The 17,500-nt window shown below is 38.5% G+C and overlaps 1 protein-coding gene across 7 annotated transcripts in view; it reads right to left on the reverse strand.

Annotated features, from left to right (window-relative positions):
- LOC115220364 (BLOC-1-related complex subunit 8) overlaps nt 1-17,500 on the reverse strand; it is an 85,725-nt gene that overhangs the window by 859 nt on the left and 67,366 nt on the right. For 2 of the 7 annotated variants that reach the window (XM_036510075.1, XM_029790478.2), the window contains one exon: nt 8,469-8,590. The exons of the other annotated variants lie outside the window; for them this stretch is intronic. In XM_036510075.1, coding sequence (XP_036365968.1) covers nt 8,506-8,590 — 85 coding nt within the window. In that variant the 3' untranslated portion in view covers nt 8,469-8,505. The remainder of the gene's footprint in view (nt 1-8,468; nt 8,591-17,500) is intronic. 7 annotated transcript variants of the gene reach the window in all.

The raw sequence follows: 17,500 nt of genomic DNA on the forward strand, positions 1-17,500 counted from the left end.
GTTTTTAAAAATCATATTTAAAGCTACAAAGAGCAAAATGCATATAACGGAGAAAATACAACAAGTGCATACAGACACACATATGGATGAGTGAAAGACAAAAGAGCAAGAGTCAAGTACTGTGTTTCATTAACTTACAGCTGTTTCTGCTATCATTAATATTGCACTGTATTCACCTGATTGTTTACTCTGAAGTCAAGGTACATTGAGCCCTAACAACTGCTTATTGGTAGTGCTATGCTTAAGCAAAAGCATATATATATATATATATATATATATATATATATATATATATATATGTGTGTGGTGTGTGTGTGTGTGTGTGTGTGAATGCATATACAGTTGTTTGTATCAGTGTACAGGCCAGAATTTGAACCTCAAAAAAAAAAAATCCACCCCACCCCTGAACCAGAGGCCATCTTAAAGACCAAATATAAAACATACAGTTGACATACTGTGGTCTAGAGTTTCACCAATGGTGATGAAGGACATTGTAAAACACATGCATAGCTCCTAGGGGCCAACCATTAAATATTTTCTACTGAGATATAAGATGTTTGGGAAGCTGGATTAAATGTAAGGTTATATTGAAATACAAATCTATTATAAACCAGTGTAACACAGCCAACTCATTGACATACACACTAGAAAAACAAACAAACTGCTTTAAGTTAGTTTCTGACAGAATGGAATCCCAGCAGTCTTTTGGATGATTTGTTTAATTCGAGGAATCAAGTTATCAGAATTCAGGGTGTTGAGAAAACTAACATCAATGACATCAAAATATTGTGTGTGTGTGTGTGTAGAACACAACCTTACCATTAACATTTTCTTGAAGTAGAAATCTTCTGGCTTACTTCTTGCTCATGCTATGATGTGAGCTAAGTGTTGGACAGACCATCTCGACATACCACCAAAGGTCAAATTGCAAATGCTCTTCTCTTGGTATTCAACAACACCAAACACCAAGAGTTACAATTACTGCAAGCTTGACAATCCAGATATTCGCAAGGACTTACATCAAACGCACACTGTCATAAAAGCTTCAGTGGCATTCATTAGGAACTGGCAGAAACCAACATATTCAAGATCCTTGGAACTCCAGTACAATCAGCAGGTTCCTGAATGACATGCACAAGACCTACAAATCAATTCTGGACAACTCCTCATGAGGAGCACTTCAGAGTGAGGAGTGGGGTTTAGTCAAGCCTCCATACCTTGAAAAATGAAGGGTGGGTTGCAAAAGCTCAAGATATATCCAGATGCACAGAGACATGCATCATATGCATGATATTTAGAATGCAGTAATGGCATTCTGTAATTCTGGCAATTGTTCTAAGCCATTGCTCAAGTCATCATCATTTCATGTACACTTTTCCACTTTTTTGCATGGTTGAACAGAGTTTATTTAAGTGAATTTTCTAAGGTCAGAGGTCATTCCTGTCACCAACCCTCACTTGTTGGCCAGCAAGGTGATATTTCCTCATGGCCTGGCATGATGGCAGGACATTAAAAAATGAACAGCAATCATTTACAGCAGGTATGTGATGTCAAGACAAAGAGACACATACTCACACATGTGCATGCACACATACACGTGATGGGCTTCATTCAGTTTCCATCCCCCAAATCCACTCACAAAGCTTTGGTCAGCCTGAAGCCATAATAGAAGACACTTATCCAAGAAGGCACACAGTGAGACTGAATCTGAAGTCCTATGGTCAGGAAGCAAACATCCTAAGTATACAAACACATTTGTGCTGTCTTTGCTAAAGGACCAAACAGCATTGGTGAAGATTTGTGACATCAACTGAAATGGTTCAGACATGTCCTCCTGTTCCTATTTCAGATGTCTCGCTCAGCCTGGTGAGGCTGGTGGACTAAAAAAGTTGTTCAAAAACCAGCTGAAGACTGCTTCAAGGAAGAACACTATCAATGCTTGGAAAAAGTGGGTTGACATTGCTACCTGCTGTTCATTTCGGTGATGAAAGGGTAATAGAAGATATAGAGGAGAAAAGCACTCGGCACCATCTGAAGAAGCAAGAAAGCAACATGCATGCAGAGTTACACTTCAGACATCGTCAAGTTGTGCACAAGTCAAGCTTGCAAATAAAGCTGCACTTTAAGAATTGGGACAGGCAGTCGTTAAAGGGCTGACTAATGAAAGAGAGGAGGGTTTAAATTGGACTCGATGAAGAACAAGAAGCAAAAGCAAGCAACATCATCAAAATTGCCATAAATTTATATGTTGATATAGTTATGTATATGTGTGGTTATATTAAATGAAATGTTGCAATATCTATACAGGGCCATGTCATCAAAACATATAAAAGTAATGTCAATGAGTGTTCAATATGTTGAGGTAGCTGAAGCTGTAAATATTCTGGAAACATCTTCATTTATATGCACAGTTATTAAAAATAAACATTTGTATTATATGTATATATATATACACACACACACACACACACACACTCATTCACACATACTTAAGTATTACATATACACACATGTAATACACACATATAAAATATATGAATATAAGAGTTAAAATATAATATATAATATATATATAATATATATATATTTATATGTATATGTGTATATATATAAGGATATGAGTATATATGCACTCATATTTATATGTAAATGATTTTTGGGTATGTACTCATACTTATATAGGTATATGTGTAACTTGTTTTATACATTGGAATCTCCGAAGAGGCCGTAAGATATTTTTGTTAAAGTCTCATTTATACCTGCAATATATGGCTAATATAGGTTAAATGAGACATACTTATCTGCATGGCTGAAACAGCTGTCAGTTATAATGTATATGTATTTTTATATCTTGTTATATTTATTTAGTTATATCTCATTATATTGATTGTAATTATTGTACTGTATTAATGTCTAATCTTAATGCTCTTGTGTAGTGTTTTAATAAAGTATATGATTCGGTATTATCTGATAGTTGATGAATGATTTAGATATATTTCTCCATTTTCTTATTTTGTATATATATATATATATCAATTATAATATATGAAGGTATATAAGGTGTAATCGAATGTAGTCAGTTCAGAAATGAAGCCGTGATAATTTATGTTCACTCTGGACACACAGTGCTAAATTCAGCAGCATCATCATCATCATCATCATAATCATGTGTGTAATACATAGAGCAACACGCACACACACACACACACACATAACACAAATATTATATTTAAAAAAAACAAATCACAACACCTTTGTTTTAGCTGCTAGTTTCTCTTTTTGTTATTAGGAAGTACAGAAACACAGCAGTGACTGTGCCAAGGAAGAAGAAAAAGAAGGAGAGATTGACAACATGTAATAGACACACACACATACACACACACACACACACACACACACACACACATGTATGTAGAGGGTGTTGAGGCAAAAGTTGATTTTTGTCTCCATTTTTCAGGTACAGCTTGTTATATTGGTGAACAGTATTGGAGAGTGTAAAGATTACAGTTGTGGTTGAGAAAAAGCTAAGATGAAGGACTGGAGGCTATACTGGAAAAGAGTTCCCTGTATCCTGAACATTTGCACTGAGTATCAAAATGACTGCTGTTCAATGCCCTGTGAAGACGGTAAGGGCTACAAGACATGACATGGACATCATGAAAGCCAAATTGTGATGGTCTTTGTGTCTCCAGTGAGATTGATGTCATGCTGCCTGACATTATTGAACAGAAATTTAGTTTCAATTCCGATGGCTATATAAAGTTCCTGGAAGACTATATATTTTCCTGCAGGATTTGGCTCAGGAATGAGTCAGAAGTGGCTGTTGAAAAATTTCTGATACTTCGCTAGTCCCAATTTCTGGCCTCCTAATTTCCCTGATTGTAATCCCATAATTTATTTGCAGGGTACAGTTGCAAACAACACCATCCACCCTGCCTACAATAGCAAAGCTGAGCAGGTGTTCAAAGATCTTCAAAGGACACAGAGAGGAATATATGTACCAGGTTCCAGAACTGTTTCGAGGGTGTCATGGCAGGTGAGGAGGACACCTACTTTGAGTAAACTTATATTCCAGCTATAATCCAGTTTTGATATGTTTTGATTTTTTTAAATACTTCTATTTTTGGAAGTGTTATTGTGTTTTTTTTTTTCCTTTTGTAAAAATTGCAAGAGTGAATGGTAAAAATTACATGTGTAGGTATCTAATATAGTCTCATGAAGGTGATGACAAAGCAGCCACCCTCAGTTTTCACCATGGCCTCAGGATGGCTCTGGAACTTAGCACAAGCATTCTTCATTGTGTTTCTGTGAACACTTCTTTGAACACTACTTTGATCTTGGCCACTAGCTTGGCCTTAGTGTTGCAGGCAAAGTGGTTGGTCTCTTTCTCAACTGTACACCCAACATACAGTAATCTGTGGGATTACAACTGGAACAACTTAGAGGCCAGAAATTGGGGCTGGAGAAGTTGTAGAATTTCTCTGACAACCACTTTGGACTCTTTCCAGAGGTAAAGCAAGGAACCAAATCCTGCTGTCACACACACACCTCCCAGCAGCAACCCTCTCTAGCTAGGGACTGACCATAGTCTTCAGCAGCTTCACATAGCCATTTGAAATGAGTCTAAGGCCCTTTTCAAAGATGTGGGAAAGAATTCCAGCATACAGATGCAGTCAGAATGCCTGTTGTGGTCCTTCCTGCTGGCTACATCTCTATAATATCCATTGCAGCTGTCCATGTTACATCTTATCGCTTTTACAGTATTCACAGAACATTGAGCAGCCGTCATGAAGCCAGCGTTTTGATATCCATTTTGATATTGGTGACTCTTTTCCAATTTTCAAATGGATTCCAGTCCTTCATGTCAGCTGACACTTTCTCAATTGCAACTTTAATCTTTATGCTCTCCAACACCAATAACCATTCAACAATGCATCAAGCTGTTCTTGAATAAAAGAGACATAGCAAACAAGAAATCCTCAAATTTATACCATACACTGTGTGTATGTGTGTGTGTGCGTGTGTGTGTGTGTGTGTGTGTGCGTGCGTGCATGCGTGCATCGTCATGGCTGTGTGGTTAAGAGGTTCATTACTCAAGCATGTGGTTTCAAGTTCAGTTACATATTGGGCAAATGTCTTCTGCTACAGACACAGGCTAACGAAAACTGCATCAGTTGGTTTGGTAGATGGAAACTGAAAGAAGCCTTCTTTCACACACACCTGAAACATTCATTAATTTCTTGAGGATGGAGTCATAACCCCAAAATGTTGAAGGCAAGTCTATATTAATTCATTTATTGGTTTTCTTGTGATTTGCCTTGCTTTTACTTCGCATTGCTCTGGCCTTACCCATAATCCTTTATACAATATATATATATATCTTTATATATAAAAGTGAGGTTGTGTGTTGTCTGTCTCCTACGATTTAGATTCCTAACTACTCCCACATTTTGCGGTGCAGTATCTTATAATCATGATTCATATCGAGCCCTTCTGGGTATTAGCGCGTGTTTATGATGAGTCTACGATTTTAAAAAAAATTTACCATCAATTTTTCCCATTTTTAATGCATTTTTGGCATATATAAGGGAAGTAACTCTCTAAAAATTTATTATTAAATCTCAGAACGTAAAAAGCTACAGTAACACCCCCCCTTTGTGGTTAGCCATATTGAGATGGCTATTATACTTTACATCTCTAAAAATGCTTATATAGTTATTTCCCTTACAAACCCAAGCAACGCCGGGCGATACTGCTAGTATATATATATATATATATATATGTGTGTGTGTGTGTGTGTGTATATATATGTATATATATGTATATTATAAATATATATAAATATATAGTAAAGTTTCTTTGTTTATTGTATAGGCAGTAGTCAGAATTGCTCAGATAAAAAACCCTGAGATGCAAATGTATAAAAAAAAAAATGTTTAGGAGAATTTCAGATAGGTTCAACAATTTAATTATATTCTGCCAGAGATCAATGCACATCAGTCTCTCTCTCTCTATGTATATATATATGTATATGTATATAGTGATTTGTTTGTGGATTACAAGCAAGACAAAAATTAAAACTAAACTGAATACAAAGAAAACAACCAACATTAACACAAGTGATAATCAATGCTTGATGGGAGGGGGAGGAGGGGGAGGTGGGGGAAGCAACACTGCAAAACAATAACAAAAAAGTGAGAAACTGGAAGTGAGGTGTTTCTTTCATGTTTCAGTGGAGTCTGAGGGTTGGGCTATGAAACTGCCTTCAAGTCTCTAGTCAAAGAAAGTGACCGACTACTTATTTTTTAAGTCTGGTACCTATTCTATTGGTCTCTTTTGCCAAACTGCTAAGTTATGCAGATACGAACAAAACAACGCTGGTTGTCAAGTCGTGTGGGGAGGGGGAGGAGACAAAGACAAACACCTCCACCACACACACACAAACACACACTTTGGAATTCTTTCAGTTTTGGTCTACTAAATACACCCACAAGGCTTTGGTTGGCCCAGGGATCTAGTAGGAGTCACTTGCTCAAGGTGTCATATAGTGGAACTGAACCCAAAACCACATGGTTACCAAATGATCTTAACCACACAGCCATGACTGGCTAACATAAAAAAAAAGAACAAAAAAAATTAAAATTCAAGAAGAAAATGGAGCTAAGATAGTTCTACCTTTCCTCCATTTTCTTCTTGAATCTCTTTGCTTAGAAGCAAAGAGGTTAAGAATTACTGAGACAGAAATAAACCCTGTCATTTTGGATAGGGACATCATCATCATCATCATTTAATATCCATCATTCATGCTAACATGAGCTGGATGAGTCAAGAACATCGAAATATCAATTTATTGCCAACATAATCCAAAACATTGCCTCACAGATGTAGTGCTGCTGCTGCTTCTTCTTCTTCTTCTTCCTCTTCTTTTTCTCCTCCTCCTCCCCTCCTCCTTCTCCTCCTCTCAACACTATCGCGTCTATTCGTACGAACTGACTACAGGCGTCCCACTGGAATGCTTCTCTTACCATCAGACACTGAATTTACTGACACAAGGGCAGGGCTTAACAAGAGGAAGGGCATCCAGTCATAGAAACAAAGCCAGAATGACACACAAGAAGCAGTTTAGAGCAGGAGTAGTTCTCAGTAAGAAAGGACTGGCTGGAATCATGATGACCAACCCAATGCCGGCCAGAAAGGAAAGTGGATGTAAAATGATGATGGTGATGATAATATATATATATGTATGTATAAATGTGCATGTATGAGCGTGTGTGTGTGCATCTACAAACATGCATGTGTGTTTGAACATATTAATCAAGTGGTCCGATAATTACCCACTCATCCCCAACAAAATAGTCTGTGTACTACACAGATACATCGTTATTGCAAGCTCACACACACACACACATGTAAATATTAATCAAAGAAGTGTTAAAAGAAAAAATAAAGATGGAGCATATATTAACATTTGAAGAAAGACAAAAGAAAGAAAAAGAAAAAAAAAGCTGTAGCAGGAACTCAGACACGAAGAAAGAAAACGAAAAGCTGAAAATTTGAGTGAAAGAGCAGACATAAATATTGAAAAGTGGGAATAAAGATGAAACTAGGGAAAAAAACCTGGGGTTGGGGGGTGTAAGAGAACAGAGGTAATGGGTGACATAAGAACATTAGGCAACAAAAACATCAGGATGTATTCACAGAAACAGCAACAAAAATAGGCTTCAGGAAACAGAGGTGATATCATATACAAATATATATATATATACATATATATATGTATACACACACACACACACAAACTGTATGGTTCCTCTTCCTAGAAATTTACTAGTTTACAAGAGTGATGTTTAAGGTTTCACTAAAGTATCACAAGGTCATAATAGCTCTGGTGCAAACCAGTCATATCGCAAGTATTTCAATGTTGTTACTCATGTTGTGTGCTCCTTCATCTGCTCTCCATCAGCATGTAGGACATCAAGCAGGGGCCCAATTGAATGTCTGCTATTTCGTGTCTCTGTTTGTCTCTTTGATGATGTCACACACTGGCTTGCAATGATTTATGGTGCAAGATGTGCAGCAATGTCTGGCTGCTCTGCTATTATATATCTGTTGTTGCTTAGTGCACTAGGGCTGCCCTATTCAAATAAACCAATGATCAGAGGCATTCCAACCATAACCATCCCATCTGTGACTAAATTGTTTGTGGCATTTCATTTTTCATTACAACTGGTCGTTGTTTCTCGCCTGTTGAAAGACCATCTAAAAGCTCCCTCGCTGACTCATTATGTTTAGATCTAAGCAAGTCCTGATCAAACAGGCCTAGGGTCAAAGGCAATCCACTCTCAGCTCATCATAGATGTAGTTGAGGGTGGTGATGGTTGTTGAGGCAGTTTTAGTGTTGGACAAAGATATTTCTAGGAAGAGCAAACCATATATCCAGCTGTAGAGCAAGATAAAGAATGATATACCAATGCCGTGAGTGTGTGTCTGTTTGTCTCTCTCTCACTACTTGGAGGAGCTTGTGGAGAGAATGTTCAGTCCAGAACTGACCTTGCTCGGAGAGCAGGGGCATACAGTGGACAGAAAACTGCTGCAAAAATAAATTGTGGTTAATAAATTAAGACAACCGACAAAAAACAAAAAGAGAAAAACAAATTTATATATACATATATATATTTATATATGAGTTTTGAAGCTGTATCCTAAATACAGCCTTAATACTCATATTATACTCAGTCGGGTACAGTTAATTGTATACACAACTGGAATAATTATTTGTCTGTCATTCAATTTGTCGGTATTTGTTCCTCTGATTTCATTGTATATGCAATTTGCTTCTTTTTAACCATTTAAGTACCTGATTCACTTGAATCCTGAACATATATATATATATATATATACATATATAAAAATGTATAAAAACCCACCTCCGAACTGACAGCTCAACAATTTCAAACAGGACATTACCAATATGGTCAAAAACATAAAATTTAAACCCAAAAGAAAAGCAACCAACCCTCACTAATAAGATTATTAAAAAAACTTCAGAAATACCCTGGAATTCTCATCCTCGCTGATAAGACAGGCAATTTATACAATGTTTCCCTGGACAAATACTTAGATTTAATACTCAAGCAACTACACAAGGACTACAGAATTGTACCTGATTTGGCTCTAAAAGAAATCAACAACAAATATAGAGATCTCGTTCTTAAACTTGGACTTGAAGATAGGACTGAACCAGCTACACCTTGCCTACCCCATATAAACTTAAAGGATCACAAAGAAAACTTCGCAGTGAGCCCCTCAGTTCACTTCATTTGCCTCTCCAGCGCCAATATAGGTAAGATCAGCAAAGTTATACTCGATTGGGTAATACCCCAACTCTCTGCCACACCAACATTAAAACTCTGGACCAAAACCACTGAAGCTACCCAGTGGTTCAATTTTCTATGCCCAAAGCACACATGAAAATTTATACACGTCGACATTGATTAATACTACTCTAGCATATCCCTTATTAATTTAAATAAGGCCTTAATTTTCACAAAAAACATTCCAACCTATCTCACGATGGTATTGATATAATATTAGCAACCCACCAAAATATCTTACTGCTTGATGGGAAATCCTGGGCCTGCATGGATACACCCAACTTTTTTGACATCCCTAAGGGAGTCAGTGACTCCGCCCAAGTTACGGATTTTGATCTACACAGAGAAATGCTCTATTCACAATCCAAAATTCTAGCAACCGAAAAATCAAACAGACTAGAAAAAGATTAAGAATTATTTTGGAAAAACGTTGGCCTTAGCATCTCCTTCTGTAACAACATTAAGACTGCTAATTTCTTGGACGTAACACTAAACTTACAAAACCAAACCTTCTACCCATACCACAAACCTGGAGAAACCTCAACTACATGAGTTTCTCCTCCAGCCACCACACCTCCATCCTAAAATCTATTGTGGAAAGTGTTTCCCACCAGATTTCCTCACTATCTGCTAATAAGGATTTATTCAATCAATATGCAAAATACTACAACATGCCAACTATAAAAACTCAATTGAATACATCTCCATGTGGAATATTCCTCTCTCCACTAAACCCAGAACTGAAACCAGTTTCGCCCCCAACACCCATATAATAAATGTGAAATCTCCCCTATCCCACCACTCCAATACCCATCCAAATTTCAGAATAACAGACAACCTAACCTCTATATATATCACAACTCACTGAAACAGATACCAGTGTGCAGTTCTAATAACCAATCCTCACCCAGTTAACCACCCACCTCAGAATAAATAAACAAGAACTCGGGACGTTATCTGATTCCACCCGCCTCCTTGCACTTAATGTTCAGACTCAAGTACTTAAACTTTTCTTTACCTACTTGAAAAATCTTTCCCTACATCTAGCCCTCTTAAAAAATATTTAACCCCACCAATCTATAAAACTCCACCACCACCAACATTGCCAGAGTTACCCAATATCTTTAACAAGAAACTCAGAAATACACAACCAGTTAACCCCCACCCTAATAACTTAATTCAACATAACCCCCCAGCTTCACACATATAAACCCAAATCACCTTAACAACACTAAACCTCATAACCCCAACTATAATTCCACTACTAACATCCGATCCGTAAATTTACCAACTATACCTATTGTAAAAATAAAGAATGACACAGACAATACTACTGGGCATAATAATTATCATATTATACAACCTCACACCACCACCCTCAACTTCCTAGTAAATACTAACCTAACACCAGTTTCTCTCTAAATAACAATCCCCTCACAAGTTCATCCGGAACACCCCCTACAAACCTATGCAGCTTCAGGTGCCCAACATCCTGTCCCTTATATAACCACTGTCTCACAAAAAACATTGTTTACAAGTGTACAGTATCAGCTGCCAGATGTAACTACATAAATATCAGCTCATGCAGCACCACCACCTTCAAAGATAGAGTGAGCAACCATTACTCCAGTTTCAAGTCCCAAACAAAATCCAACAGTACATCGTTATCTCAACTTATCAATAAACAAGATTGATTCAACTCCTTACACTCTCAAGTGGTCCACAGTCACCAACGCCAAGCCATACAGCAGCTATAATAACAAGTGTGATCTCTACATAGCTGAGGTCTTAGCCATTTTGCAATCCACAAATTGTCTTAATGAATGCAGCAGTCTAATTTTTACCTGCAAACATTGGTCAATAAATCTATTCTCAAACTACAATCAACCTCACCCCTCCCCACCTTTTCCCCCTAACCTTCATAAATTCTCCTTTTTATTTACCCTCACTCCCACTATATATTAAACCAACACTATATCTTCCCTTTCATTCCTTGTTGTCATTTATATACTTCTCTCACTTTCTTTCCTTATCATTTATAAACTTCTTTCTTTTCTTTCACCTGCCTCCTCCTACCCCCTTGTTGCATTGCTTATTTTGTGACATCAGTTCATAGTGTTTGCTGCAAGGCATGGCAGAAAGTGGTATTTTTGTGGGTTCATAGAGGACTAACAGCCTTTCTGTGGGAGTAATTAAGTTTGGTTTGGTGTTGCAAGATTGAACTGTCAGTATGGATGGGGCTGCAGTCTATATGGCCAGCAAGGGTTAAGTGCCATGCTCTTGAGAATGGAGCAGGCAAGCTTAGGTGTCATGTCTGGACTGTAAGATCCCAGTGATTTGAAGTTCATTAACAGGGCATACCTCTTGCAGTTGATGGACATTGTAGGTTGGTGGAGTATATGTAATATCTTGCAGAGTGAGCAGTTGCGAGTTTCAGGAGAGTAAGTCAATGATACTCCATTTGATGTTGAGTAAATCATTCAGGTGGTTACAAAGTCTCCAGATAAAATGGGACAACATTCCCTATCCCTGCACCTGAAACAATACATATGCTGTGTATACCTTCCCTTGAAGTCACTGGCTTCATGCCTGTGTAATGTCTTGTAATGCCACCAGATGGTGTGAGAAAGGCTATATAGATGACGGCCCTTCAGAGTAGGATCCCCTCAGTAGGTAGAATTTGGGCAGTTGCAGGTTAGGCTATCTACTGGATACTGTGCATGCAGAACTCTCAGGCGTTTTGGCAGGATGCTGAAGAGTTGTGGGACCTTGAAACCCAAGCTGTTGCAGTATTTGGTCCTGTATCTTGATAGCAATGTTGGGATCATTAGCACTATGCAATGGCACCCCTTTCTGCTGTTTGTGTAACTTACAATGCCAAAGTTTGATATAAGTCCTTCCAAGATTTTCCAGTTATATATATCACTGCACATCTTTCTCACCTTTATTCTTGGGAGAAGAGTTAACATCTCCCTTTTATTGAAGCATTTAGTTATGGGGATATAAACAAACCAACACCCGTGGTCAAGCAGTAGTGGGAGACAAACACACACACATACATATATATGACAGACTTCCATACAGTTTCCGTCTACCAAATTCACTCACAAGTCATTGGTCAGCCCAGGGCTGGTCATAGTAGTGAGTTTCTTAACCACACAGCTAAGCTCATAGACATTAGTGAGAAAACTGCCAATAAAAAATTGGCACACCTATCAGAAATACCATGTGGTGTTTATTCTGCCCAAGTTGCACAGACACTTATGACTACAATTTGTCCCCTAAACACAACCCCATCTAAAGTCTACTAGATTTACTTCTGAGACACTATGCTGAGCCTGTTTCTTTATACCCTTAGATTCAGTTAAAAAAAACACTAGTGACCTTTCAAAAATGCTTCTTAATCATTTCATATTTCAATCCATGCATGGCTATCATGTTCTAAAAATTAGAATTCCATAACCTGCAAGATGAGAAGAGGTTTCTAAATCCTAGCTCCTCAATATCTTGAAGGCAAGGGATGCAGGGGGCAGTCATTCCCACCACATTGACCCCCATCACCACCCTCACTGTCTCATAGTACAACATGACCAATTCTGATGAACTGGAATCAAGTAAGCCCCCCCACACACACACAACCTACACATAAATATGTAGCCTTTTACAAAGTAAAAAGTTATTTCCCCAGGTCATCGTAGACTTTCACTGATAAAATAAAGTACCAGTCAGATTAATCCCTTCCTTTCAAAACTTCTTAAATTAGACAGTTATTATTATTATTATTACGAAGGTAATTAGCCAACACACTGGACAAAATGCTTAACATTTCTTCCAGCTCTTTATATATGGAGTTGAAAAGCTATTAATGTCAACTATACCTTCCATCCTTTTGGGGGGTCAATAAAATGAGCACAAGTTGAGAAGTTGGGGTCAATAACTTTACACTTCCCTCAAAACTGCTGGCTCTGTGCTCAAATTACAAAGAACTTATTATTAACAATTAAAAGGTGGTTAACAAGCAGAATCATTAGTTTGCTGGGAAAGAATGCTTAGTAGCATTTATTGTGGCTCTTTACATTCTGATTTCAAATCCCATCAAAGACAATTTTCCCTTTCATTTTTGGGATTAAATAAAGGGCCACTCAAGCAATAGGGTTAATGAAATCAATTCACCCCCCACCCCTCACACACACACACATACCCATTAAATTGTTGGTTTAGTATCAAAATTAGAAAGAATTATTATTATTATTATGGCAGTGAGCAAACAGAATTGTTTTCTCGTGTTGAACAAAGTGCAAAATGGCATTTCTTCTGGTTCTTTATGTTCTGAGTTCAAATCCTGCTGCGCTCAATTTTATTTATCATCCTAGGGCTATTAGACAAAAGAAACAGGCTTGGAAGGACTGGAAGAACGGTGGTAGCAGGGAAGTGCATCAGACTGCCAGAAGGGAAGCTAGGAGGCAGGTGTATTTAGCCAGAGGGGAAGCAGATAAGAAAAAATTTGCCAATGTTCTGCACCGTGAGGATGAAAGACTTGAGGTATTTCGTATTGCAAGACAGTGTGTGAGAGAAAATCGTGACGTGGTAGGAGAGAAATATGTTCGCAAGGATGATGGCTCACTTGCGCTAAATGAGGATGCAAAGAGAGAGGTTTGGAGACGCCACTATGAAAGGTTGCTGAATGAGGAAACTGCCGAATGTCAACCCAACAGAGGGATCAGCAATCCGAGTTGACAGTTCCTTAGTAGTTAAGGCAATTACAAGCATGAAAACAGGGAAAGCCCCTGGCCCATCAGGAATTACTGCAGAGATGCTCAAAATATCTGGTAGTGTTGGCTATGGCCTAGTCACCCGTATAGTTAACCAGGTGATACACGAAGGAGTCATACCCAATGACTGGTGTAGCAGCATAATAGTCAACTGCTACAAAGGTAAAGGTGACGCTCTAGATACAAATAACTGCAGGGGTATCAAGCTGCTGGATCAGGTAATGAAGGTCACGGAGAGGGTTATAGCCCAACTAATTAGAGAGAGAGTTAGCTTAGATGAGATGCAGTTTAGGTTCGTGCCAGGGAAAAGTACTACTGATGCTATATTCCTGGTAAGATAGCTGCAGGAGAAATACCAAGCCAAAGACAAGCCCCTGTACCTGGCTTTTGTTGATATGGAGAAAGCCTTCGACAGGGTCCCCCGATTCCTTATCTGGTGGTCAATGAGGAAACTAGGGATAGATGAATGGTTAGTGAGAGCTGTGCAAGCCATGTACAGAGACGCTGCTAGTAAAGTGAGGGTTGGCAACGAGTACAGTGAAGAATTCCGGGTAGAGGTTGGGGTTCACCAAGGTTCAGTCCTCAGTCCCCTCCTATTTATCATAGTCCTCCAGGCAATAACGGAGGAATTCAAGACAGGATGCCCCTGGGAGCTCCTCTATGCTGATGACCTTGCTCTAATTGCTGAGTCTCTATCAGAACTGGAGGAGAAGTTTCAGGTGTGGAAGCAAGGCTTAGAATCAACCTAGCCAAAACAAAAGTCCTAATAAGTAGGAAGGTAGACCAATCACAAACGCCTTCAGGTAGATGGCCCTGCTCCATCTGTAAAAAAGGCGTAGGTAGAAAATCTATAAGGTGCACCAAGTGTAAGCTATGGACACATAAGAGGTGTAGTAATGTCAAAGGAAGACTAACTAGGAAAATAGTTTTTATCCGTGGCAAATGCTCAGGAGCAATAAACTCTGAAAATATGCAGTGAAGACCCGTTGAGATAAGTGAAAATCAAATCAAATCAAAATCAAACCAAATCAAATCAGATATTAGAAAGCAGAACCAAAATCAAAGTCTATCAACATCAATGGAAATTGCAGCTGTGGTTAAGCGAACCATCCGATCGTAGCTGCTGCAAGCGCCGCCCCGACTGGGCTCCGTGCCAGTGGCACATAAAAGCACCATTCGTTCGTGTCCGTTGCCAGCCTCGCCTGGCCTAGTGCCGGTGGCACGTAAAAGCACCATCCGTTCGTGGCCGTTTGCCAGCTCCGTCTGGCACCTGTGCGGGTGGCATGTAAAAAGCATCCACTACACTCACAGAGTGGTTGGCGTTAGGAAGGGCATCCAGCCGCAGAAACACTGCCAGATCAGACTGGGTCTGATGCAGCCTCCTGGCTCCACAGACCCCAGTTGAACCGTCTAACCCATGCTAGCATGGAAAGCGGACGCCAAATGATGATGATGATGATGATCCTTTTGCTGTTGATAAAATGATTGACTTAATGAAACCCCAAGTAGTAGTAGAATTACCAGAATATTGAAAAAAGGGCTCCGTGGAAAGATGATATCCTTGCACAACAGCTGAATACAAAATGTCAACTTGTAGATTCGCAAACGGAATGCTAATACAAATATGTCTCCTCCACTGTCACATAGCAACGGGAGATGATAACCAAGGGAGATAAATCATCCGAGTTATCTCCCTTAGAAGAACCGGCTCGAATAGGCTGCCAAAACTGAACTGTTTCAAAATTTGGCAGAAGACTATTATAAGGGAGGGTGTTAAATCAATTACATTGACCCAAGTGTTCAACTGGTACTTATCTTATTGACCCCGAAAGGATGGAAGGCAAAGTCGACCACGGTGAAGGTAAAGAGCCTGAAGAAATGCCACTAAGCCGATAATAATAATCCTTTCTACTATAGGCACAAGGCCTGAAATTTTTGGGGCAGAGACTAGTCGATTACATTGACCCCAGTGTTTCACCCGTAGTTAATTTATCGACCCCAAAAGGATGAAAGGCAAAGTCGACCTCAGAACGAAAGGCGAACGAAATGCTGCTAAGCATTTTGCCTGGCATGCAAACGATTCTGCCAGCTCCTGCTTCAGGCACAAGATCTGAAATTTTTGATAGAGGAGGCTGACTACATCGTCCTAGACAGGATGAAAGGCAAATTCAGTGTCAGCAGAATTTGAACTCAGAAGATGAAATGCTACAAAGCATTTTGTCTGGTGTCTTAACAATTCTGCCAACTTGCTGCCTTCTTTAATAATAATAATAATAATGATGATGATGATGGTGATGATGATGAGAAATCATGTTGATTTCAACATATGAGTGTTTGAAGGAAAGGATTAAAAATGAAAGTAAAAAAAAACGAAAAACAGATTTAAAAAAGCTGCATATATTTTGCTCTGAAGTCATAATAGGGAAAATGAGGATTTTGATTTTGCCTGGAATTAAACAAATGCATCTTTTGACTGCAGAATATAATTCTTTTGTTGTTCTATTTCTTACATTTTGGCACAAGGCCAGCAAATTCAGGAGAGTGGGGTAAGTTGATTACATCGATCCCACTGCTCAACTGGTACATATTTTATTGATCCCCGCAAAATGGATGAAAGGTAAAATCAACTTCAACGGAATTTGAAATGAGAAAATAAAGATGGACAAAATGCCCCTGATGAGCTCACAATTCTGCCAGCTTGTCACCTTGATGATGATGATGATTACAATAATAATAATAATAATAATAATAATAATAATAATGATAATAATAATGATAATGGTTTCAAATTTTGGCACAAGTTCAGGGGATTAAGTGAATTACATTGGGTCCAGCTGTTCCTTTTTTCATTGGAACCCAAAAAACAAAAGGCAAAGTTGGGATTTGAACTCAGAACATGATTAAATGCTGCTAGGCATTTTGTCTGGATAACAATTCTTTCAAATTTTGGCAAAGGGGCCAGCAGTCATTGAGGGAGAGAAGGAAGTCAATTATATGCTTCCCCAGTACTTGACCGGTACTTCTTTTATCCTAAAATTTTAAGGGGAGGGGTCTAGTTGATTACATCGACCCCAGTGTGCAAGAGAAAGATAAAGACGAACTGCTGCTGCTAATAATAATGATAATGATGATGATGATAATTTCTTTGAATTAGACCCAAGGCTATTTATTATAAAGTAAGGTTGTTATAATTAATTGAATTAATTCAGCATTTTCTAGTCCATGTAGTATTAAAAATCTCTAACCCCCACCCACCAAATTCTGGATGAACAAACACAAAATGAATTTAATTCCATTTTTGGGCAGAGAGGATCAAAATAAAAAATATAGAGAGACCTGTTTGTGCAACAGCAA

The sequence above is a fragment of the Octopus sinensis genome, linkage group LG16, assembly GCF_006345805.1.
Source record: "Octopus sinensis linkage group LG16, ASM634580v1, whole genome shotgun sequence".
Classification (NCBI taxonomy): Eukaryota; Metazoa; Mollusca; class Cephalopoda; order Octopoda; family Octopodidae; genus Octopus; species Octopus sinensis.